General features: G+C 41.5%; 1 protein-coding gene across 1 annotated transcript in view; it reads right to left on the bottom strand.

Moving 5' to 3' along the window:
• GSDME (gasdermin E) overlaps window positions 1–26864 on the bottom strand; it is a 116038-nt gene extending 89174 nt beyond the window's left edge. Inside the window, exons 1-2 of the mRNA XM_063452369.1 lie at window positions 26778–26864; window positions 2762–2996 (exon numbers count right to left, since the gene is read on the bottom strand). Of these exons, the coding sequence (XP_063308439.1) occupies window positions 2762–2978 (217 nt within the window). The 5' untranslated portion in view covers window positions 2979–2996; window positions 26778–26864. The remainder of the gene's footprint in view (window positions 1–2761; window positions 2997–26777) is intronic.
• Between the last annotated feature and the right edge of the window lie 439 nt (window positions 26865–27303).

Here is a 27303-nt window from a genome sequence, read left to right as displayed (position 1 = left end):
GACCGTTAAGGGAGGTGGGTGGGAGAGGAGAGACCACTAAGGGGCGGGGGAGATCTCTAAGGGATGGAAGGGAGAGCTCTATACGACAGGGGACAGGACAGGGAGCTTTTTCACACTACGCACACACACACACACACACACACACAATGCATCCCTATACACACAGAAACAAAACATGCTTCCCTTACACACAGAAAAACACACAATGCATCCATTACACACACACACACACACAATGCAACCCTTACACATAAAGACAATGCATCCTTTGCACATATACACAGAAACACACAATGCATCCCTTACACACACATGCAAACACACACTGCTTCTCTTACACATACACAGAAACACAATGCATCTCTTACACACACTCAACGCATCCCTTACATACACAGAAACACACTTTGCATCCCTTATGCATACAAACACAGATTCACACAATGCATCCCTTACACACAACAAGAAACACACAATACATCCCTTGTACACAAACACACACTGCTCTCTATCCCTTACACAAAAACACACTGCTTCCACTACCAACAAACACATTGCATCACCTACACAAACTGGTATCCCTATACACTACATTCCATAAGCACACACATTAGATCCTCTACAATAACACATCCCCTACACACTCCACTCCCTGTGAGCGAACTCATGGGTGGAACATGTAGTTGGACTTATGGGTGGGCCTTATGGGCATACTCACCGTCAGGACCTGGGGCCCAGACCTTGAGCTGTGTAAGTGTAGCGGTACTTACCCTCTCCAGGGGCCGGCCGGGGTCCTCTGTTCTCGCCGTGCGCGGTCCTGCTTTTGCACGAGCCGCGCGCGGCTCATCCGACGGCGATACCAGAAAGGCGGGCAGTGACCGCCAGAAGCGGTCACGTGTCCCGCCTGACTCTAAGAGCGCGCCGCCTGTCTCGGGCGCGCTCTTAAAGGGACAGTGGGAGCCGAAATATGAAACGGTCTCCCATTGGCCCCTGTCATGCCACATTTCCCATACACTCACGTTTTGGGGGCGTGGATATGACAGGGGCCAATCAAATTGAATACTAGGGTATTTATACTCACCTTTTCCCTTAGTACCTTGCCCTATCGTGGTTTCTGGTTCAGTTCCCTTTAGTGCTTGTATCGTTCAGTTGTGGTTTTTTGGTGATAAACCTTGGCTTTGTTCCTGACTCCGTTTTCTCTTTATCCTTGCTTGTCTTGTTCGCCAGTTTGCTCTCCTGTGTACCAGTCCTTGGCTTGTTCTAGTTTACGCTGTTTCTCTGTCCCCTTGACCTCGGCTCGTTCTGGACTCTGTCTTTTCTTGTCCTCGTCTAGTCCGGCCATTCCAAGGTCCGGTAAGACGTATCTTGTTTTCTTGCCTCTACTAGACTATCTGGACTATTCTTGCGTGTTGGGGTATATTACCGTGACAGTAAGGGGCCCCAAAAAATGGAGCTGCTTCCCGTTCTTCCAGAACATTGAATTTTGTGACCACAGTTACAAACAGCCTCCAGAGATCCTGTTCTACACCAGACCAGTGGAGCCAGACTGCAGCCAGAGCCCATCACCATCCTCATCTGATTGTAAGTAGGCAATCTAGTATATTATTAGTGACACTAATGTCTAATTTACCTCACATTAAAGGGACACTATAGTCCCCAGAACCACTGCAGCTTAACAAAGTGGTTCTGGTGTCTATAGTTTGTTCCTGCAGGCTTTTTAATGTAAACATACACTGTGTGCAGCACTGGCATTAGTTCATATGGCAGATCATATTGGTGGGGCATTGCGATGTCACTGGGGGGTGAGTGGGAAGGGGGGGAGGGCAAATCTTTCTTTTGCCTAGGGCGGCAAAAAACCTTGCACCCTGTGTACATGGCTGCCTTGCCACAATTTGTATTTTACAAAGCGCTTTACTGTTACATTGCTTTTTAATTAGTTACTGTTTTTTCCCCGTTTTATTTTCACATACAGTTTTCATATGCATGAGGAAATGATAAAGCTAACGGAGAAGACAGTCCTTTTTACAGCTGTTTAAACTTATAACTCACCTGACTTGCTGCCTTTCCGCTAAACGCTTGGTTAAAAGCCTTATTACATGAACCTATGATTAAGCCCACCATTCAAGAAGAAATGTCTGGAGTGTAAAGATTGCCCTCAGCAGTGATTTTCTTTTTCTACTAATACAGCTCAGCGTTATTTGCACCAGGGATCCTGTAATACTATTTTCCTTTTCATATCTCCAATAAACCTACATGATGCACCTTAGCTGTGGAACCCGTGGATTCTCTATTTCATACTAATACTTGAAGATTGTGTCCCTCTATCACAGAGTACTAGATGGTGCACTGTTTCCTACCCATATTCCTCTGAAGTGCCACACCATATTGTTTTCCCCACTTTTTGTCCTCATATGTGCCTGGATCAGTTCTTATTGTATGTACCTACTAACAAACCTTACCAAACGTCTCAAACTTAGAATATAAAATTTACCTGATGGGTCCAAGGCATCCTTTTGATTACCTGTCCATCCAACCTTGCTAACATCCTCCGCTGTGGCTATAGTATAAGTGGAGTATTTTTTTCAAACTCAATTTTTGGCCTAAATTTTGCAATTTTGCAATTCGGTGTGCCATTCACTACAATTTAGTATTTAGTAATAAAACAAAAGACCTTGAGTTGGAATCTGAAATGTGACCTGTTGTAAAACATTATACAATTTTTTAGTTTAGTTTTTAGATGTAGTAAAATAATGAAACCTACCTGGTTTTACTGCTTTGTTTTCAACCAGTACATCACTCAGCATACATGTTAATGATGCAAAGTGGTACTTTGGTTTTTGCCAAAACCAGAATCGTCTCTTCTTCGACACCACACTAAGAAGTTGTGCCTTATCAGAATCATTGAGACTGGACACTGGTATTAATTCACCTCCGGCATCAATATATTTCAGAAAATTTTTTGTCGCTTTTGCAAACATCTTCGATCATCTGAAGTCCTGAGAAGAAATATATAACAAAAGTAAATACAGTTCCAATGATATTTTGTAACAAGTTTTTGACAGTTTCATTTTTTCTTGCCCAGTAGCCTACTCCTTAAAACACAAGAAAGGATACTCCAGGACAATACTGGCTAGAAAGGATAGCACTACACCTAACATAACAATGAGCGTGCGGCTTTAGGGACACAGCCAGGCAAGGGAGTAAGCTGAGCTACAGAACATTCTCCATGCCTGAAGTGTGGGTCCGCTAGGAGTCCTGGCACTCAGTTGCCAAACTTTATGGTAAAATCCAAACAGACATTCTGGATGTACTATAGTGGCATTGGTTCTGCTGCACTATGATGAACTAGATGCAAATAATAAGAATTGTGAGGTATGCATGTGGTTAGGATTAAAGATGGGGGTTAAATGGGCAAGCTTTGGAAGCAACAGTTTAAAATTTGTGAGTTGGGAGAAAGTTTAGAGACATAAGGTTTAGGTGTTAGGGACATTACTGGTAAAACATTAGCCACGGTCATCAACTACCACCAGCTCATAATGGTGGTGATGGGAATATTGAAATAACAATGGGGTAAATACTACTACTAAGGAGAGATGCCAAAGAACAAAATTAAGCAGCACCACATTAACCGGTAGGGATATATATTGCACTTACAAGCAGTAAATTGTAAAGAGTCTTGTATATAAGCATTGTTAAAGATTAGTAACTAGTGCTGGATACGATACATCAAATATGCTCCTTTACGTAGAAGACAAATGTTTTCCAAAAATGAGACTTGAAATGTACATCCAAACAAAGCAAAGAACGACACAATAGTGAAGAAAAAATAACTGATTAAAAGATTACCATATTTAGTACATTCAATCAAATGCCCTTTAACTAACACCCATATTAATCAATCGTCTGGGATTTACCGTTGACGTCTTATTCTATGAATTCAATGACTCTTAAGGTAAATCCTAGAGAATTGATTAGTCCGAGCAGGGATTAGAAGAAATTTTACAGCAAGACAGGAGGCTTCATATTTTGCTTTAGCCTTCTTTACGGATTCATCCAGCAGCAAAGAAACAATTAACATAAGTATCAGAAAACAACTAATCAGCACATGGATGGGCATTTAAAACGCCCAACCTTACCTTTCACTTCATTTTTCTTGCTGCCTCCAGGTGAGCGGTTACCATTTAAAATAAAAAGCTCTGTATATACTGTGCTTTTTTATTGGTGTAGAGATTGCTCTTTTGTTATGTGCTGTTGATAATTTGTGGGGCTGTCTGTGGGGCACTACTGTGTTTTCTATCATTTTCCTGGGTTCTTCCCAGTGATTGCGTTTGGTCTGACCTGGCTGTGAGGGTGACCGATATCCCTACCTATCGGAAGAGACCCTTTTTTTCTTGCATAGTTCCTAGCTTAAATTTCCACTTCTGTCTGTTTCAGTTGCTGTTTGCGGAAAATGAAGAAAATCTGTGGAAGCAGACTTGGTGGTGCCCGAGGGTCTCACAGCTTTGCTGTGCTCTGGTTGACTCACTTTCCAAGGTTCTGGCTGCTCTCCATAGCGGTTTTCAGCCCTCTCCTTACTCCCAGGCATTGTGGCTGAGACTCAGAGGAATCCCATCACTCCCCTGAGGCTGGCTCCGGTCATAAAAGCCCATGGAAGGGTCACAGTGCCTCAGCTGGCAAGAAAAGGCTCCTACCAAGATTGCTTCTCACAAGTCTGAATACACTGAATACAATGAGTGTATTCAGACAGTCTGCACTATTATTTGTATTTTATATTTGCAGATTATTTTAGCGCGCTGTTTTGGTAACTATTGTCTATTCTTTGCACATTTTTTGTGTATTGTATTTTAAGTGCTGCCATAATATCTGTACGGTGTTTCTATAGCGCTCACATATTGGTTTGATTTTGTGCTTCTCACAAGTCACCCGTGAACCTCTTCTTTCCTCTGTCACTGGTGTTACCTCGGCCAAACTTGACTATAATGTGGAGAACGAATACTATGCCCGCTGCTTAGATGCAGAATCCCAGGGGTTCAAGGAGTCTTCTAAAACATCCCAATTCCTGCAATGTGAGAGAGATGGTGATGAGTGACTCCCACTCTGTGCCAAATCCATCAGATAATGACCCTACGGAAATGTTGGATCAGGTGGCCAGTTGCGATTTGATCCTCGCTTCCTTAACCATCCCGCATCTTCAGAATGGGGGGCCCAGTCATATCACTGAATTCTTACGCTGTTGGTTCTGGCACTCTGTGGATAAGGAAGTGCGGAATAAACTACACACCAAATTCCCCAGGTCTACAGTACCAGATAGGCCAGAGTTTGATCAGGTCTTCGTGACCTTTAACAAAAAGTCAGGTAAGGGCCCTTGCAAGGGTTTGGGACAATGGCTCCGGTTTACCCAGGTCAGATATTCAAATATTCCTGATAGCAGATGAGGCCTTTAATGGCAGGACTGCGGTGGACACATCTCCTACGGGTGGATATGGAACCCAATACACAATGCTTACTCTTCAGTTCATGAAATAACTTAACCGCCATGTGTCATGTGTCCACATACAGGTCTCTCAACAAGGCTGAGCACTAAGGAAAGTTTTTCACTTTGGGGATCGTTTTTCCTTCCGGCTTGTGGGCAGCACGGTCACGCCACATGAAGAACTGACAATCTGAATCCTATTCCCCCAAAGTTCCTACTGTGGACATGGCTCTTTCTCTATTTGGCCCAGGTCTACCTAAGGTAAGGGCCGTTCACTCTTTCCCACATACTCCTGTTGTTGGCAGATTGTCTCACTTTTTCCCTCAGTAGGCTGAGCTCTCCCAAGATCCATTGGTCTCAAGGTTCTAAATCAAGTTCCTGTCGAGAATAGTGCGAACTTTCTACATCCAGCTCTGCAGACAGACCGAGGACTCTGGGGCATTGATTCACGCGGAGCTGGTCTGCAATCTTTTGTTGGTGAAAAAGAAGACTTTTGTTCGGTGACCAACCTCCGGGGTCTTAACGCGTTTGTTGTTTATCACCGCTTCAAGATGGAAGGTATCCATCTTCTACAAGATTTACTCTGTGAGGGCAAATAGTTCTCCTATCTCAACTTTAAGGATGCTTATCGGATCATTCCGATACATCTATACGACAGACAATTTTCACAATTTTAGTGGAGCTGCCAACAGTGCTAATTTACCTTTTCTTCCCTTCGGCCTCAGTTCAGCTCCCTGGTGCTTTTTAAAATTGATGAGGCCAGTCATGGCATCTCTGGGATTCAGTCCATCGTTTACTTTGACGATATTCTTCTGATGTCTTGAGATCCAGCTACGGGGATGAGGGATACGGTGCGGACAGTAAGATCCGGGATACAGTGCCGACAGTAAGATTTCTCTATGATCTTGGATTTGTCATTAACAGAGAATTGTGCCCTAACCCCGTTTCAGTCAGTTCATTTCCTAGATTTTGCCGTGGATTCCGTTCAGATGGTCCTAAAGCTACTGGCTTCCAGAGTTTCAGCCATTCGCAAGGACATCAGGCGTATGCTCTGAATAGCCAGGGTTACGCTAAGAAATCTAGCTCAGATGAAAGGCCTCTTGTCTTCCTCCATTTAGGCGATTTTTCCAGGCCCCCAACTTTACCATGCCATTCAGCGCCTGTAGGCTCATTGTCTACGGATTTGTCTTCTTACAATCAGACCATCTCTGTGATGAAAGATGCTGAACTGGAACTCTGATAATGATGAAACACATGGAGGCGGTTCCCGCCCAGATTTTGTGCTCAGTCAGATGCCACCTCCCTAGGTTGGGGTGTGACATGAGACAGCATGGCAATAGGAGGTTTCAGGACTTGGTGGGGAAAAGGGAACTTGATATCAATTGTCTGCAACTGATCGCAGGGAACTTTGTGATTTGCAGTAACACAAAGGATCTGACTCATTGACCTCTGGTGTTGAGGATGAGCAATGTGTCTGCAGTTCAGTACATAAACCGCTTGGTTAGAGCTATTAGAACTCACCAGGACCTTTATTATTAGTGTCTAGACAGACACCTCTCCATCAAAGCAAAATAAATTCTGCAACAGGATAATCTGGTGGTAGACTGGTTCTCTCGTCACTGGAGGGACACCAGTGACTGGAGACTTAATCCAGACACATTTTGTCTAATAGATTGTCTGTGGGGTCCTTTCCACCTGGATCTCTTCATTTCCAAGATGAATCGTCAAACAGACAGGTTTTTCAGCTGGCTTCCAGATACTCTCAGGTCAGTGTTGGATGCATGCGTTCCTGCAGACTTGACCTGTGTCGGGGGCGTATGCATTTTCTCCGTGAGTCTGCAAATTAATCACCTGTTGATATGCCAATGTGTGACGGGGTTGATGATCACCTTGGCTCCTGGAAATGTCGTTCGACAATCTTCTTCCACTACCCTTAACCCTGCAACTGTAAATATTGCAGTTTTCATAAACTACAATAATTACATTGCAGGGTTAACTGCTAGACAGCCACTAGAGGGCACTACCTGGTTTTCACCCCTTCAGCAACATGGGATGGGTAGTGGGAGGGAGAGGGTACCTGCAGTGCCAGGAAAACGGTTTGTTTTCCTGGCACTGGAGTGTCCCTTTAACCCCTTCAGGACCGCTGACGGTTCAGGACTGTCAGCGGTAAAACGTGCGTTTGTACCGCTGACGGTCCTGAACCGTCATAACGGTCTGGGGCTACTTACCTGATCGCCGTCGGTCCCACGGCAGCGATCAGCTCTCCTCCCGGTCCAGGGGGACTGCCTGTCTGCCCGGGCAGTCCCCCCTCGGCAGATCAGGACCCCACGGCCATGTGATCACTCGATCACATGACCGCAATAGGGGTCCATGTGTCTGCCTGCAGGGGGACTGTCTGTGCTGACAGGCAGTCTCCCTGCAAGTGAAAAATCATAAAACAAAGTTAAATAAAATCAATCAGTGTAAATAAAAAATAATATGTGTATATATATATATATGATATATATACACATGTATTATATCTATATATACCTATATATAATATATGTATATATATATATCATATATATATAATGTCATACTAAGTGTATTTTTATATTTATATATACACGTATATTAATATAAAAATACACATATTTAAATTACACACGAATATATACAATATATATAATAACTATATATATGATATATATATATTATTATAAAATACAAATAATATGTTAATAAAAATAAACAAAAAATAAAAATAATTTTTAATAATTAAAAAAAATTATATACCGGTATATATATGCAATTTTATTCTAACAGTATTTTGATATATATATATATATATATATATATATCAAAATGCACTTAGAATGTAATGATATATATATCTATGTATAAATATATAAATAAAAATAATACGAAATATACATATGTCCACATACATAATTACATAAATAATTTCATAAATATACACGTAGACGTCAAATATATAAATATGTATATATATTAAAATTATACGTGCGTATTTATGTAATATTTTTACCTAATTAAGTAATTTTAATGATTGCAATTTGAGGGACCTGCCTGCCAACCCAGGCCGAAAGTCCAGATAATTTAATTTGCTAGCACTGTGTTTAACCCTGTAACTTTCTATGACACCCTAAATCCTGTACATGGGGGTACTGTTTTACTCGGGAGACTTCGCTGAACACAAATATTAGTGTTTCAAAACAGTAAAACATATCACAGCGATGATATTGTCAGTGAGAATGAAGTTTTTTGCATTTTTCACACACAAACAGCTCTTTCACTGAGGATATTATTGCTGTGATATATTTTACTGTTCTGATACACTAATATTTGTGTTCAGCAAAGTCTCCTGAGTATAACAGTACCCCACATGTAGAGGTTTTATAGTGTTTGTGAAAGTTACAGGGTCAAATATAAGGCTTGATTTTACTTTTTTTTTATTGAAATTTGTCAGATTGGTTAGGTTGCCTTTGAGAGCGTATAGTAGCCAAGGAATGAGAATTAGCCCCATGATGGCATACCATTTGCAAAAGAAGACAACCCAAGGTATTGCAAATGGGGTATGTTCAGCCTTTTTTAGTAGCCACTTAGTCACAAACACCGGCCAAAGTTAGCGGTTTTTGCATTTTTAACACACAAACAAATATAAATGCTAACTTTGGCCAGTGTTTGTGACTAGGTGGCTACTAAAAAAGACTGGACATACCCCATTTTGAATACCCTGGGTTGTCTACTTTAAAAAAAATATGTACATGTTAGGTGTGTTTCGGGGATTTATGACAGATAACGGTGTTACAATGTCACTATTGATACATTTAAAATATATATATATATTGAAACAGCAATTTCCTACTTGTATTTATAGGCCTATAACTTGCAAAAAAAGCAATAAAGCATGTAAACACTGGGTGTTTTTAAAATCGGGACAAAATTTTGAATCTATTTAGCAGTTTTTTTCATTAGCTTTTGTAGATACGTAAAAGATTTTTCAAGTAAAAGTCCAAAAACATGATTTTTTTTTAATTTTTCACCATATTTTATTATTATTTTTTAAATACAATATATGACATAATACAAATAATGGTATGTAAAGAAAGCCCTTCTTGTCGTGAAAAAAACAATATAACAACAAAGGCAATAACAACAAAGGCAACGTAAGCAATCTGGCGAATTTTAATGTGAAAAGAATGAAACACAAGCCTTATATTTGACGCTGTAATTTTTGAAAACACCATAAAACCTGTACACGAGGGGGGGTACTGTTGTACTCGGGAGACTTCGCTGAACACAAATATTTGTGTTTCAAAACAGTAAAAAGTATTGCAGCAATAATATTGTCCGTGTAAGTGCTGTTTGTACGTGAAAAATGCAAAAAACGTCACTTTTACTGGCGATATCATCGTTGTAATACATTTTACTGTTTTGAAACACTAATATTTGTGTTACCTTGGGTTGTCTTCTTTTGCAAATGGTATGCCATCATGGGGCTAATTCTCATTCCTTGGCTACTATACGCTCTCAAAGGCAACCTAACCAATCTGACAAATTTCAATAAAAAAAAAAGTAAAATCAAGCCTTATATTTGACCCTGTAACTTTCACAAACACTATAAAACCTCTACATGTGGGGTACTGTTATACTCAGGAGACTTCGCTGAACACAAATATTAGTGTATCAGAACAGTAAAATATATCACAGCAATAATATCCTCAGTGAAAGAGCTGTTTGTGTGTGAAAAATGCAAAAAACTTCATTCTCACTGACAATATCATCGCTGTGATTGGTTTTACTGTTTTGAAACACTAATATTTGTGTTCAGCGAAGTCTCCCGAGTAAAACAGTACCCCCCATGTACAGGTTTTATGGTGTCTTGGAAAGTTATAGGGTTAAATATAAGGCTTGATTTTACTTTTTTTTTTATTGAAATTTGTCAGATTGGTTAGGTTGCCTTTGAGAGCGTATAGTAGCCAAGGAATGAGAATTAGCAAATTAAATTCCCTATACTTTCGGCATGGGTTGTCAGGCAGGTCCTGCTAATTGTAATTAATTCGGATACCTAATTATGTAAAATTATTACATAAATATGTGTAGAATTAATATATATATATATATATATATATATATATATACGTATATATATATATAATTTTTTTTAAATATTTTTATTTATATATAGGTATATATATATAGTGATATATACGTATATATTTATGTATATAGATATATATATTATTTCGTTCTACATGTATTTTGATATAAATATATATATATTAATATCACAATATAGTTAGAACGAAATAAAACACATCTATATATTTTTTTATATTTTATTTTTAATTATTTTTTTTATTTTATTTTTTTACGTATTTACTTATTTTTTTATATTATATATAAATATATATATAACAATAATTTTATATATATTTAATCAGTATCAGTCTACGTGTAATTTGATATTAATATATATATAATTATATATATATTAATATTAAAATACACCTAGACAGTGTGTGTGTGTGTGTGTATATGTGTATATATTTACACTTAGATCATATATATATAATATATATATATATGATCTAAGTATATATATATATTTTTTTTTTACACTTATGTTAAGTTATTTTAATTTGATTTTCAGCCAGCAGGGGGACTAACTGTCATTACAGTTAGTCCCCCTGCTGGCATTGCTGCAGCCAGCTATCCCGGCCATGTGATTGTGAGGTCCTCGCAAGGACCTCACTCTCACATGGCCCGGCGGGGCTGAAGAGGACGGAGGTGCCGCGGGGGGCTCCCTGGGAGTCCCCCCAACCGCGATCGCCAGCGTGGGATTGCCAGCGACCGGGTAAGTTACCAAAAAAACGGAGGGCGTACTATTACGTCCTGCGGCGTTTAGAGACGTTTTAAAAAGGACGTAATAGTACGCCCTCCGGTCTTAAGGGGTTAACATTGCAGCACTAAGTGCAAAAGGGACACATCACCCAGACTATTTCAATTTGCTGAAGTGGTCTGGGTGCCTACAGTGTCCTTTTAAGACTTAGCAGATGTATAGTTTTAATTAATATTTGACACCAGCTACTCAAGTGATTTAGTGCCTGTGGCTTAGTCAATCTATCAAACACAAACTGACATCACTTTTTCTATTTTTCTATATGGAATGTTTGGTACTTCCACTGGAATATTTGTTTACTGGTGTAGTGTGTGAGATACACATTTGGATAAATACTTTTTTTGTATAACATTTCTCATACAATATATTAACACAGCAGGCGCTAGTAAATCAAGCTGAAAGTATTTAGCTCTTAGTATCGATGTGGCATATGCAGCTGCTTAACACAGACACTAGTAATAAATTTACATTGGTTTCATAACCATTAATGTTTCTGTTTCCAGGCTAGCAGAATATTATCTCATCAGCTGTACATACTTCACTGAAATGTTACTGCATAAAAATGGCACAGCTAGACTTTATTTAAGTAGATAATGATTTATAATGCAAAGTGATTTTGGGTAGAAATGTGGCCAATTTGTACATTATTAACTTTATTATTATTAACTTTATTATTATAACTTTTTCCAGTCTACTTGCACTCGAGCAGGAGGCCGAAGGGGGGCAGGGGTGGTGGCGACGAGGGAGGTTGGGGCAGAGGGTCCCTATTGTGTTAGGAATATAGCTGTGTATATCTAACACTATATAGTTTCTTTACTAGCTTGCTAGACCTTGCATGAGCCTCCTTTATGTGATAAACTCATTTGCGTTGTTAGGACGTGTCATTAGGTCCCGAATGGCATGGGCTTTAATTACTTTAGGACTTAAATTTCACGTCCTAATGTCTGGGCCCCTGCAGCCCACCAAACCACACTCCCCGGATTCAATAGGATTGACTGATTGGCAACCAAGACAATGACTCGGATCAGCTTGATTTGCAAGATTGACAGTAACTGTTGGCAACAAAAGTGAGTACACCCCTAATAATATATATTTAATTTTATATTTACACACAATTTAAAAAAATATACATATCCCTAAGAATGTGGTAAATTGAAGTTGTGGCAGGCTTATGATGTATACTGTAACTAAACCTCTATTATTTTTGCCTAGGTTAAGTGTTTTTTTGTTTTGTTTTTTTACCATTTTGCCATTAATTCCTATGGTCCAAGAAGAAAAAACTCACAGGCACTCCAACTGGGATTGCTGGTCCTGCTCTGGAGCACCCTTGGCCGTTGGGACTGAGTGCGGTTCTCATCACTTACTCTGATTAATTCCTATGGGACCAATTTCGCCACAAGAACGACGATATTCCGTGAACCATTCGGCGAAACGTTCCACAAAGTAATAGCAATCCGATCGGGAACAATCTGCACGTTTTGGTATATTATGGTCTATATGGTGTAAAAACTGTGGGAGGAGTTAGGGTGGCAAATTTGGCTATAAGAATAAGAATAACTAGAAAAGCTAACATTTCTGGGGAAATTGTGTGAAGTGTTCTTGCCTCCACCAGTAGTCTACAACTGAAGTGGGCGGAGTAACTGTTATCATTTATATAGCACATTTAATTGCAATGTTGTTGCTTAGTTACAGTAAAACATACAGTTATAAAAACATTAGCAGGTGTACAAAATGCTCTGTCTATGACATCACTTGCTGCTGCAGCCTGGCACAGGTCAGAGTATTTTGGCGGTAGCCATCTTCAAACGGTCGTATTTTAAAAACTATAAATCCTACAGCGAAGAGCTTTATATTGTGAGAATCACAAGACCCAGACCTACATTTTGATGCATAGTATGTCTCTGCAATATTAACAATGAAGGCACCGTCGCAGTTTAGAAATTGCCCTTCAAATGTGAGCTTTGCAGAGTGGAGTTTCAATGAATGTCAATGGACGGCGTGAGTTGCAAACAAATGGTCATATTGTGAAAACTATCAGGACTATGGCTTAGCTGTGGACATTTTTTAGTGGCAGCAGGGATAGCTGAACGTTTTGATATAAGATTTGTGTAGGTGGGTGTGGCGGAACCAACCTCGCCACTGAGAACTGGAGAAGCCTGGTTGCTAGCCTCCTGCCCAGTGATTATGGTCCCTGGGAGATATTGCCCTTTAAGGGACTGAATTGGGGCTTATGGACTGCTACCATAATGTACTGACCCTTTAAGAACTACTTTTGGGCATGTGGATTGTATAATACTGTCCCTAGCCCTTTAAATACTTTGGGAACAGATTGGTACTTTTGTATATGGCACTTTGGACACAGTCGAAGCTGTCGAAGTTGTCGAAGCTGTAGAAGTTACCGAAGTTGTCGAAGTGGCCGGTATCGGACAAAGGACCACGTGGCGGCGGCCATTTTAACTTCGAACACCGCCGACCCTTAACATCCACTCCACTTCGACACTTCAACCAAAGTCGAAGTACAGGCACACTTCGAATGGGACTTAGCCGTTTTTATGCCAGGAATTGACCGACCGCACAGCCCAAATCTATGGAACTGTTTTGGGCAAGAAAATGTGCTTGCGGTCGGTCATAAAAGGACTTCCGTGTAACTTTTGATCCACTGGAGGGATTTGCCTGAATTTTGGAAGTGTTTATGTTTAAAGTATGCTGAGTCTGAATATGTGATTTGTATGTGAATGTGATGTATGGTTTTGAAGTTACAGATATTGTGTAAAAGTTATGTTTTAAACTGTATAATAAGTGGATTATCTCTCAGGCTAAGGGGAGGGGATGTGTGGGTTGTACCATATCTCGGATTGGTTATTTTATGCCTCCCCCTGGGTGTGGCCTGTATGTGTGAGATGGAAATAAAAGCCAGGCTGGATGAGCCAGTCCAGAGTTCCTGTTTAACCCTCAAAGTGAAGTGTTGTCTCATTATTGGGGGAGGATTTATTGCATGCTGTTCCAGTTTGACTGCTAGGAGTGCAAACCTATTCATATGGTTCCTATTCAACTGTCTACAGCATTCCTATGCTTGAGAGGATTCATATGCTTCTCCGATTCGGTGATTGTGGTGTCTGCCAGAGTGCTTGGAGTCCTCAGGAAGCGCTAGGAGCATCCATTAACGGAGGTACCCAGTCGGGGTGCCAGGCTATCCGTTACAGTGGGCCTAAAAATGAGGGAGTGGTGGCAGTTTTGAAATCATGTCCTGATTTTTCAGCTTTTGCCAGCTCCCACTCTAGCTTTGAACATTTTGCCATTAATTCCTATGGGACCAATTTCGCCACAAGAACGACGATATTCCGTGAACCATTTGGCGAAACATTCCACAAAGTAATAGCAATCCGATCGGGAACAATCTGCACGTTTTGGTATATTATGGTCTATGTGGTGTAAAAACTGTGGGAGGAGTTAGGGTGGCAAATTTGACTATAAGAATAAGAATAAGAATAACTAGAAAAGCAAAAATTTCTGGGGAAATTGTGTGAAGTGTTCTTGCCTCCACCAGTAGTCTACAACTGAAGTGGGCGGAGTAACTGTTATCATTTATATAGCACATTTAATTGCAATGTTGTTGCTTAGTTACAGTAAAACATACAGTTATAAAAACATTAGCAGGTGTACAAAATGCTCTGTCTATGACATCACTTGCTGCTGCAGCCTGGCACAGGTCAGAGTATTTTGGCGGTAGCCATCTTCAAACGGTCGTATTTTAAAAACTATAAATCCTACAGCGAAGAGCTTTATATTGTGAGAATCACAAGACCCAGACCTACATTTTGATGCATAGTATGTCTCTGCAATATTAACAATGAAGGCACAGTCGCAGTTTAGAAATTGCCCTTCAAATGTGAGCTTTGCAGAGTGGAGTTTCAATGAATGTCAATGGACGGCGTGAGTTGCAAACAAATGGTCATATTGTGAAAACTATCAGGACTATGGCATAGCTGTGGACATTTTTAGTGGTAGCAGGGATAGCTGAACGTTTTGATATAAGATTTGTGTAGGTGGGCCTGAAAATGAGGGAGTGGTGGCAGTTTAGAAATCATGTCCTGATTTTTCAGCTTTTGCCAGCTCCCACTCTAGCTTTGCCATTCATTCCTATGAAACAAATTTCGCCACAAGAACGACGATATTCCGTGAACCATTCGGCGAAACGTTCCACAAAGTAATAGCAATCCGATCGGGAACAATCTGCACGTTTTGGTATATTTTTGTCTATGTAGTGTAAAAACTGTGGGAGGAGTTAGGGTGGCAAATTTGGCTATAATAAGAATAATAAGAATAATAATAATAACTAGAAAAGCTACAATTTCTGGGGAAATTGTGTGAAGTGTTCTTGCCTCCATCAGTAGTCTACAACTAGAGTGGGCGGAGTAACTGTTAGTATTTATTTATATAGCACATTTAATTGCAATGTTGTTGCCCAAAGTGCTTCACAGTTACATTAAAACATACAGTTATAAAAAATTAGCAGGTGTAAAAGGCTTTGTCTATGACATCACTTGCTGCTGCAGCCTTGCACAGGTCAGAGTATTTTGGCGGTTGCCATCTTCAAACGGTCGTATTTTAAAAACTATAATTCCTACAGTGAAGAGCTTTATATTGTGAGAATCACAAGACCCAGACCTACATTTTGATGTATAGTATGTCTCTGAGATATTAACAATGAAGGCACAGTCGCAGTTTAGAAATTGCCCTTCAAATGTGAGCTTTGCAGAGTGGAGTTTCAATGAATGTCAATGGAAGGCGTGAGTTGCAAACAAATGGTCATATTGTGAAAACTATCAGGACTATGGCTTAGCCGTGGACATTTCTAGTGGCAGCAGGGATAGCTGAACGTTTTGATATAAGATTTGTGTAGGTGGGCCTGAAAATGAGGGAGTGGTGGCAGTTTAGAAATCATGTCCTGATTTTTCAGCTTTTGCCAGCTCCCACTCTAGTTTTGCCATTCATTCCTATGGGACAAATTTCGCCACAAGAACGACGATATTCCGTGAACCATTCGGCGAAACGTTCCACAAAGTAATAGCAATCCGATCGGGAACAATCTGCACGTTTTGGTATATTTTTGTCTATGTAGTGTAAAAACTGTGGGAGGAGTTAGGGTGGCAAATTTGGCTATAATAAGAATAATAAGAATAATAATAATAATATATATGTGAGATAACATTAAGTGGTCTTGCTATGCAAGAACACTTAATAATATATATGTGAGATAACATTAAGTGGTCTTGCTATGCAAGAACACTTAATAATAATATATATGTGAGATAACATTAAGTGGTCTTGCTATGCAAGAACACTTAATAACTAGAAAAGCTACAATTTCTGGGGAAATTGTGTGAAGGGTTCTTGCCTCCACCAGTAGTTTACAACTGGAGTGGGCGGGGTAACTGTTATTATTTATTTATATAGCACATTTAATTGCAACGTTGTTGCCCAAAGTGCTTCACAGTTACATTAAAACATACATTTATAAAAACATTAGCAGGTGTACAAAAGGCCCTGTCTATGACATCACTTGCTGCTCCAGCCTGGCACAGGTCAAAGTATTTTGGCGGTTGCCATCTTCAAATGGTCGTATTTTAAAAACTATAAATCCTACAGCGAAGAGCTTTATATTGTGAGAATCACAAGACCCAGACCTACATTTTGATGCATAGTATGTCTCTGAAATATTAACAATGAAGGCACAGTCGCAGTTTAGAAATTGCCCTTCAAATTTGAGCTGGCTAGAGTGGAGTTTCAATGAATGTCAATGGACGGCGTGAGTTGCAAACAATTGGTCATATTGTGAAAACAATCAGGACTATGGCTTAGCTGTGGACATTTTTAGTGGCAGCAGGGATAGCTGAACATTTTGATATAAGATTTGTGTAGGTGGGCTTGAAAATGAGGGAGTGGTGGCAGTTTAGAAATCATGTCCTGATTTTTCAGCTTTTGCCAGCTCCCACTCTAGCTTTGAACATTTTGCCATTCATTCCTATGGGACCAATTTTGCCTTGAGAACGACGATATTCCGTGAACCATTCGGCGAAACGTTCCACAAAGTAATAGCACACCAATCGGGAACAATCCGCATGTTTTGGAATATTTTTATCTATGTAGTGTAAAAACTGTGGGAGGAGTTAGGGTGGCAAATTTGGCTATAATAATAATAATATATATGTGAGATAACATTAAGTGGTCTTGCTATGCAAGAACACTTAATAAGCTGAAGTTGTTCTGGTGACTATAGTGTCCCGTTAATGCTGGTCAAAATAAAAAGGTGTTAGAACACACAGTGTATTGCAGTTTGCGGTGTATGGGCCTGCATAGTCACAGACTGGTCAGAGTGCTCATGATGACCCCTGACCACAATCAAAAGCACATTCAATAGGGGCGAGAGCATCAGAACTGGACCATGGAGCAATGGAAGAAGATTTCCTGGTCTGATAAGTCATGTTCTCTTTTAAATCAAGTGGATGGACAGGTGCAGTGGTGTTCCGTGATGGCAGTGGCCCCTTTCAGCAGGATAATTCACCCGGCCACACTGCAAAAAAATTTTAGGAATGGTTTGAGTTACATGACAGAGTTCAAGGCTTTTGTCATGGTCTCTAGTATCTTTGGGATGTAGTAGAACAAGAAATCTGATCCACAGAGGCCCAACTCGCAACTTGCAGGATCTGCTGCTAATGTCTTGGCGCCAGATACCACAGGACACGTTTACAGGTCTTGCACAATATTAGGCAGATGGCATTAATGTTGTGGCTGATCACTGTTTATATCCATTGTTTTCTCACAAGCTTGGTCTTGTCACTGACATAATGGGAAAAAAAATAACTATAAATTGAAGAGGTATACAAAAGCTAAGAATTGTCAAATGCAGCTAGATTTATTTTCAGCGTTCATGTTGCAGGAGCAGGTGTGCAGGATTATGGACACTCCAGACCCCTAAAGCACTTTAACTTGCTGAATAGTTTTATGTGTGAAGAGTGTGCCCTATTTTTTATTTTGTAAAAAGTGCGATTTCAAAAGAAATTGACACTTTTATATACTGTACAGCTTACAGCACCTGGCTTTTCAAACAGACAACAGGTCCTGTTGCTTCCTGCTTTGGTTAGCTTAGTTGCACTAAACTCAAGAGGCAGGAATTTCCCAAAGCACCTGCCTTGCAAAGACTTCTCATCGAGCTGCATTTGGTAGTCTGTGATTGGACAGGCACAGAAAGTTTGGGTGGGGTTTAAAGCAGAGGGCTGTAGCTTTTGAAAGCTGTTTTATGCTATACCCCCAATTAAAAATGCATCATTAAATACAGTTATGTTTTCATTTGGGGTACATCTACAAACAGTGATTTTCATTTGGCCTTGAAATATTGTTAATGTTTACTGAACTCAAGGCACGCTGCATAAACTTCTACTCTTACGGCTGTGAGTGGGTGCAGGATACTCTCTTTACCTTTGCAATTATGCAAAGCTGTGTCAGTGATTAGAGTGACTATATAATCCCCAAGGTTCAAGAATCCCCATACAAGAAATTGCTGCGGAAGTGAGCGTGTTTTATACTTACCTCTGCTGCACTGCAAGTGTGATATCCGAAATGTAAAGTGAATTTAAAAAAAAATTCTCTATTTTTGGCCTTTATTGGTTAAAAATTAAAAAACACTGTACACTACCAATATTCCCACTTTTAGGGAATAAACCAGTAAATGAAAAAATCTGTAAACATTTTTCAACTCATATGGTCACAGTTTATCCTGAATATTTGCCATATGGGTTTCAATTTGCTACAATTTAGAGTTTAGCAAGCAAACCCTATTACATATCATGAAATAAATGAATATAAAATAGACTTATGCACAATGCATTTCAGTTTGTTCGAACAAAACAAATCCCTTTTAATCTACGGTCAAACAAATCGATCCATTCAAGATTTATCTTGAATAAGTCTCCACAGGCAAATCTCAGAGAAAACGATTCATTTGGGCGCAGATTAATAGGTTAATTCACTAAAGTAAGAATTTAAAGTGAATTTCGAATGTCAAAATAGCAAAACTGGAAAAAATTTCTAAGTCAGCTAGAGAATTCTATATTTAGAATCTCTCTTCCACAATTTCTATGTGAGGCTAGGTTGTATTAGTAGTGAATGATAATGATCAGTTTATGTACAGTCTGGTTCATATTTTTGTGACCTAAGCTGTGTACACCCATAGGCACAGCCACTAAATGCGCATGCCCGCTGTCATGGCTTGACTATGTCTGGGAAGCAGAGAGACACTTCTCAGTTGTGTGTACAGTGTCCAGACTCGGTATGCACAAGTTGGGCAAAATTGACAGAGCAAAGATTAACTGAGTAGCCCAGTGGTGCAGCTTTTATTTGCCCCTCAAATCTGCTAAATTTGTGCAGAACTGTTTGACAAAAAGGAGGGTATCCGCTCCAAAACCACTAGTGCCATATCCACTACAATGAGTTGCAGTACTTATGGTGCTTACAGAGTGTCCCTTTATGTCTGGTAACCTTTAAATGAGTACAGGCTCTCATGTCATGTGATGTGACAGTGCTGTCTGTGAAAGAGGAATTATTTATCAGGAACTAATAATAGCCTGAGTTTTTGTTGGACAGATTGTGAAATCGACGGTGGTCACATGTCACGCATTTCTAGTCTTACATTTATTAGCATGCATAGGTTCTATAACAAAATAAAAATTTGATTGGCAAAGAGCAATAAGAGCAATGCCAAGAATTTGTTATAGTTTCTCAAGTTACACTCTGATTTGGTCATACAGGTGATACTTGAAAAATTAGAATATCGTGCAGAAGTTCATTTATTTCAGTAATGCAACGTAAAAGGGGAAACTAATATATGAGATAGACGCATTACATGCAAAGCAAGATAGTTCAAGCCGTGATTTGTCATAAGCGCGATGATTATGGCTACTAAAACAAGCAGTGTACATAGAACAATATCAGACCTCTGAAAAGTGTAAGCATGCATATTATTATTATTATTATTATTTTATTATTTATATAGCGCCAAAAAATTCCGTAGCGCTGTACAATGGTTGGACTAACAGACACATAATTGAGATCAGACCACTGGACGTACAGGAACAGAGGGGGTTGAGGGCCCTGCTCGATGATCTTACATGCTAGAGGGAGTGGGGTATAGTGACACAAAGGGTTAAAGTAGGGGAATTAAATAGTTTGTTAGAGAAGGGTTTATTGAGTGCTTGGTATGTCATTTTTGACAGTTGCAGGAAAGGAGTCATGGGGTGGGGGATGAGAAACCTGGAGTGGAGGCTGGGTGAAAGTCGGATTGAGAAGGGAAGGGAGTTCCACAGGAGAGGTGCAGCCCTGGAGAAGTCTTGAAGGCGAGCATCAGAGGTGGGGATCCGGGCAGAGGATATGCGTAGGTTATGGGCTGAGCGCCGGGGTCTCGATGGGACATACTTGTGTATGAGGGAAGATAAGTATGTTGGATGGAGCAGCATTATGTAGGGATTTGTAAGCAAGCGCCAGAATTTTGAATTGTATCTAACTGGAAGCCAATGCAGGGACTGACAGAGCGTGGAGGCATGGGAGGTGCGACCGGACAGGAAAATAAGCCTCGCATATGGACTCAGTACTTGGTTTGGGCCGCTTTTGCAGCAATTACTGCCTCAATGCGGCGTGGCATGGAAGCTATCAGCCTGTGGCACTTCTGAGGTGTTATGGAAGACCAGGAAGACCTGTGGTAGTCTCTTTATAGTCTGGAGCAAAAAAGATTGACGGATGACCCAATCTAGTGTGTAGATAGCATAAAGTTCTGCACACCACACCCCTCATACGCACTGCATTCCCTTTAGACTCTAGGGGTGCAGTGTGTATCAGGGATGCATTGTGTGTGAGGGTTGCAAAACCTTTGCGTGCGGCTCTCTGATAAATCCTGATTTTCAATGCGCCCCTCAGATTACCTAAAGTTGGACAGCCCTGATTTAGACTGTACTGAAAATGTTGCATTACTGACATAAAATTGCAATGGAGCAAGTTTGATTAATTTATGTAAATAAGTACAATCACAAAACCAAAATATAGCCTCTACGTTGTCAACGTTTCTGATGAAAGTAAAGGACGTTCTGAGTCAAATTCAGAGATTTTTCCCAAATATATAACTTTTTTTTTTTTTTTTTTTTAAACACTGAAATGGTTTAGATCTCTGTAGTCACAGGTAGAGATTTTATGTTCACCTACACAAAGTCCTCACAAAATAGGCAGAATGAAACAAATATCAGTATGGGTGTTTGCTGGCACATTAAAGGCTCCCATCCAGACCACTTAGTCTCAATAACATTGCTGGTTTGTAGAAACAGCAATATTTTCATTGCCGGGTTAACACACTTCTAGTGCCTGCCTTCCTGACAGCCACTAATGGTGCTTCTGCTGCAATAACTGAGTCAAACTTGGTTATGTAATCAAATGCTTCTGATACAGAGCAGTTGATTGGCACAGCATGGCATTTCGCTGCACATGTTAACTAGCTTCCCTCCAAAGATTAACTCAGCCAAAGAGGTGCTGTGGCAAAACCAGAGCGCTGCGGGATAAAAAGGTAAACATGCAGGACTGGACACCTAAATAGGTGGGGTAATTCTATAGTGTTAGGAATACATCTCCAGCTTTATGTCATTGATGAGTTAATCAAAATGTTGGGACTGCCAAGAATCTCCACCTTTTCCACACAATTAGTGGTGAAAAATATACTTAACCCCTTAAGGACCAAACTTCTGAAATAAAAGGGAATCATGACATGTCACACATGTCATGTGTCCTTAAGGGGTTAAACTACCTTTTAAACACCAAGGATGATAAAAGGCGCCCTTTAAACATTAAACCCTCACCTGGCTCCAAGGCCGGACAGGGAAAGCAACCCTGGAAAAAAAAAATGTATGCCAGCCCCATAAGTCCTTGTGTCACCTAATGTGTGTGTGTATATATATATATACACACACATACAAATATATACAGTTCAATCTTGCCTTGCACTCCTGCTTTAAAGGGACACTATAGTCACCCAGACCACTTCAGCTCAATGAAGTGGTCTGAGTGCCAGGTCCCTCAGGGTTTAACCCTTCAGATGCAAACATAGCAGTTTCAAAGAAACTGCTATGTTTACATTTGGGGTTAATCCAGCCTCTAGTGTCTGTCTTCCGGAGGGGGCACCCTCAGGGCACTATAGTGATCCGTTAATATAATCACGGTTTTAATACCAGGTGCTAGACTGTGGTTAGATGCGGCTCTCTAGGCAATTTAGGCAGCCACCTAAGGCCTCATGGCCACCAAAATCGCCTTAGGGCAGACTGTGTCAGGTCCTCAGTTAGTGACCTAGGACCCGACACCAGGAGGGGGCCCGGCAGCTTGCTCTGTATGCCACCGGGTGCGTGGCCCCTCCAGTCTGCCTGGCTGGAGAGCGCCAATCGCAGACACAGGTTTGCAGCTCAGCAATCTGCAGACCAATTGTCTTGCGAGATCTGACCAATCAGAGCTTTGCCGCAGGTTACCACGGCAATGCTCTGAGTGGAGCTGCAGATTGGATATAATGGCCACCGGACCACTAAGGAGCTAAAAAAGGTAATTAATCCCTTACCATCACCCCCTCCCCCCCCTTCCCTTACAACATTATCACCCCCTCACTTAATCAATATCCCCACTCCATCAGTAAACCCCCTCCCTCACACCATCAACACCCCCTCTCTTACACCAACACCCCCCATCCCTCACACCATCAATAACCCCCATCCATCACACCATCCATAACCCCCATCCTTCACACCATCCATAACCCCCATCCCTCACACCATCAATACCCCCCTCCTTCACACCATCAATACCCCCTCCTTCACACCATCAATACCCCCTCCTTCACACCAATACCCCCCTCCTTCACACCATCATCACCCCCCCTCACTCCATCGATACCCCCTTCACACCATCAATACCCCCCCTCCTTCACATCATCACTCCTCCTCACTTCATCTATACACCACCTCCCTCCATCATCACCCCCCTCCTTCAAACCATCATCATCTTCCCTCACTCCATCAATACCCCTTCCCTCAGCTCACTGACACACACACTCACTACACAGTATATAAACCCTAACTGGCATTGGAGGCTGTATGAAATGATGTTTTCTCCAGGAGGCCATTTCCAGGCCTCCCCTGCTTGAGTGCGGGAGGCGGAGCTAACATGCTGGGCCACAGCATAAGTGCTGCAGGGAATCAGGAAGGGAGACTCAGTGCTCACTCTGGCCGTCAGGAGCCTTAATGTGGCCGCACCAGACCCCAGCACCTGCCCCCTAAATTTTCTCGGACTGACAGAAGCTGTCACAGTTCCAAGGAAAAATGATTTAAATAGAACATAAGGGCTTCCTGCTGGCCCCAGGTGCCGCAGCTCACCGGGAAAATTCCCGGTATCCGGCCCTGTCTGCCTCATGTGAGGGGATAAGGAGGTATTTTACTATGGGGATATTAATTTGTTCTAACAAGCTACAAAAAAAATCATTTTGGTGATAAGAGTTAAAATTGTTTATATGAAGAATCTCCTACAGCAGCGTTTCCCAATTGGTGTTCCGTGGCGATCTGCCCATCGGGTCGCCCATGCACTTCCACGGTGTTGGTACACTACGTCAAAGGGTTCCACAGGAAAAGTTTATCTGGAACCCCTGTCCTACAGCATTATGCATTATATTCTCCTAATACATACTTCATCATTTTGCAGCTTTAATATTACATTATGTGTAAGTGCTAAGTGCTTCAGAGAAACTGCTATGTTTACAAATGGGTTAATCCAGCCTCTAGTGGCTGTCTCATTGACAGCCGCTAGAGGCGCTTCTCACTGTGATTTTCACATAGACTGGCTGAATGCGCGCGCAGCTCTTGCCGCACATGCGCATTCAGCCGATGACATCAGAAGAGGGAGGAGAGTCCCCAGCGCCAGGCTCCCTCGCTGAGTGTGAGTGTTTAACCCCCTTCCTCTCTCCTCAGCCCTGCGGGAGTGGGACCCTGAGGGTAGGGGCACCCTCAGGGCACTGTAGTGGTCCTTTAATAGTCAGTGTACAGATTAATGTGTAATGTAGGGGTTAGAGTTTAGTGACAGTCTATTATGTTAGGGTAGTGGTTAAGGGTTTTTACTGTTAGGGCAACACTAAAAGAAATAGTGGGAGTTATAGTCCAGGATGGCAGCTATTTCACCTGCCGCCATAAAATGGCAGTAGGTACTGTTCGGCATGTTACTTCCACATGTTCGGTATGTTACTTCCACATATCACACACAGATCTGCCAAATATAAGTGCCCTCAGACTGCACAGAAGTGATCTGTGTATTATTAGCTATTAATTACATAAATTAAAGGACCACTATAGGCACCCAGACCACTTCAGCTTAAGGAAGTGGTCTGGGTGCCAGGTCCATCTAGGGTTAAGCCTGCCTGCTGTAAACATAGCAGTTTCAGAGAAACTGCTATGTTTACTTTAGGGTTAATCCAGCCTCTAGTGGCTGTCTCATTGACAGCCGCTAGAGGCGCTTCTCACTGTGATTTTCACAGACGCCAGCGTTCATAGGAAAGCATTAAAAATGCTTTCCTATGGACTGACTGAATGTGGCTCTTGCTGCACATGCGCATTCCGCAGATGACGTCGGAAGAGGGAGGAGAGTCCCCAGCCCCAAGGGAGCCCGGCGCTGGAGAAAGGTAAGAATTTAACCCTTCCTCCCTCTAGAGCCCAACGGGAAGGGGGTCACGAGGGTGGGGGGAACCCAAAGACCCTATAGTGCAAGGAAAACTAGTTTGTTTTCCTGGCACCACAGTGGTCCTTTTATTGCACGCATAACCATCCATGCAGTACGGGATTCCGAATCAAATACTACCTACTGTTGGGCAGCATGTGAAATGTGCGGTTCTAGAACATGTAAAAGTCATAATATGTAGTAAGGAACTATATAAAAGTGGAACGGTCATATCTTTTTTGATAGTTTTTTTCTAACTTATTTTTGTAGGCCCAGGACATACTTGAAAACAAGAGAAATCTCAATGTATCCTTCCCGGTAAGATAAACAGTCTGACACACAATTTTGCTCCAGTCCTCCTGATCACCTGACAGGCCAGCTCTGTCACCTTGTGTCAGAGGGACTGAGGGAAATTGTAGCAGGAGTTAAAGGGACACTCCAGGCACCGAGACCACTTCTGCCCATTGGAGTTGTCTGGGTGCCAACTCCCACTACTCTTAACCCTGTAAATGTAATTATTGCAGTTTCTTATAAACTGCAATAATTAACTTGCAGGGTTAACTCCACCTCTAGTGGCAGCCACTAGAGGGAACTTCCTGATTTATAGCAAAGATTTCCTTTGCTAGAGTGTCGCTGGACGTCCTCACGCTGTGTGAGGACCTCCAGCGTCGCTCATTTCCCCATAGGAAAGCATTGAAAATCTTTTTCAATGCTTTCCTATGAGGAGCGCTAATGCGCATGTGCATTAGGTCTCCCCGGCCGGTGGGCGGGATCAGTCTCGCCCACCGGCCGACGGAGTCAGTAGGAGGAGCGGTGCGGAGGAGGAGACAGCGACGAGGGACATCATCACTGCCTCAGGTAAGTCACTGTAGGGGTTTTCACCCCTTCAGCAACTGGGGATTGGGGGGTGGGATGGAGAGGGAACCTGCAGTGCCAGGAAAACGGATTGTTTTCCTGGCACTGGAGTTTTCCTTTAAATATTATCCATGCATCACACTGTACTTTTAACCTGTTTCTGAAGTAATTTAAACCCATATGCGAGCACACCAGTAGGGATGACGTGCCTCTTTCATGGGCGCCGTACTGTCGATGACGCTTTGAGCAAATAGGGACAACTTGGTCTCATGCACAACCTACGTTTTGGCAAAATGTGGCTTTAGCCGCTTCATCTTGACATTTGACCTCTGATAGTAACATGCATCACCTAGCATGACCTGCAATAGACATCTATGGTGTCCATCAAGTCCTAGAGGTGTCTGTTCAGTAATAATGAGCACTTCTAGTACTTTGTACTTAGTACTACAACTTACAATGCTGAGTCAGCAGGGCAGGTCATATGCTAATAATGAGTTGTCATACTCTGTGCATTGCAGATTACAATCCCAACACAGTACACAGTATGTAATCAATGGGAACACAGCTCCATGCAGCAATCGCCCTCATCCCCCACCCCCTCCTGCTGTATTGGTATCTTCCAGACACATAAAGGAAGAGTCTCCCAGCCACAGACAAGGGAAGAGGTAAATCCATATCTTCCAGGGGGGCTCTCCAGCTACTAATATGGCTATACAGCTGTTACACGACATCCAGCCATCGTGATCAATGGCTAGTACTCACCTGCTGGTGCATTAAAGGGGCCCCGGGACGCTGACACACTCCATACAACACTTTACTGTCCACTTTGCGTTCCCTCAGAGTACAGCAGTTACTCAGTTCAGCCCTCCTATTGGCTGGCTGTTATTCTAAGGCGTGCTACGATTGGACACTTGGGCTGTCTATCATAAGTGAGAGGCGGGAATCTCGGACAGGCGCTGCGGTTTGTCAGTCAGTCAGTCAGTCAGTGTGTGCGTGTGAAGGTGTACCAGGCTGCAATAGCCAGCTCTCAGCAGGATATCTCATAATAGATCTAAGTGATGATTTAATGAATAATTATACAACTGCAATAAACAAAATGGAACTACAGATACATGTTAGATGACTAATACTGATGTATTATATGATTCACTCCTTGCCGACATAAATGGCTAAATGTGGGACTGTGAAATCCATTTGGGTAGATTAGCACAGATATATAATGTGTAAATACGCACATATAGATATAACTGGCCCTTTATTAATAAGCACATAGAGATATAACTGGCCC

This window comes from Pelobates fuscus, chromosome 4 (genome assembly GCF_036172605.1).
Source record: "Pelobates fuscus isolate aPelFus1 chromosome 4, aPelFus1.pri, whole genome shotgun sequence".
NCBI lineage: Eukaryota > Metazoa > Chordata > Amphibia > Anura > Pelobatidae > Pelobates > Pelobates fuscus.
This window is presented reverse-complemented; position numbering and strand designations above follow the sequence as displayed.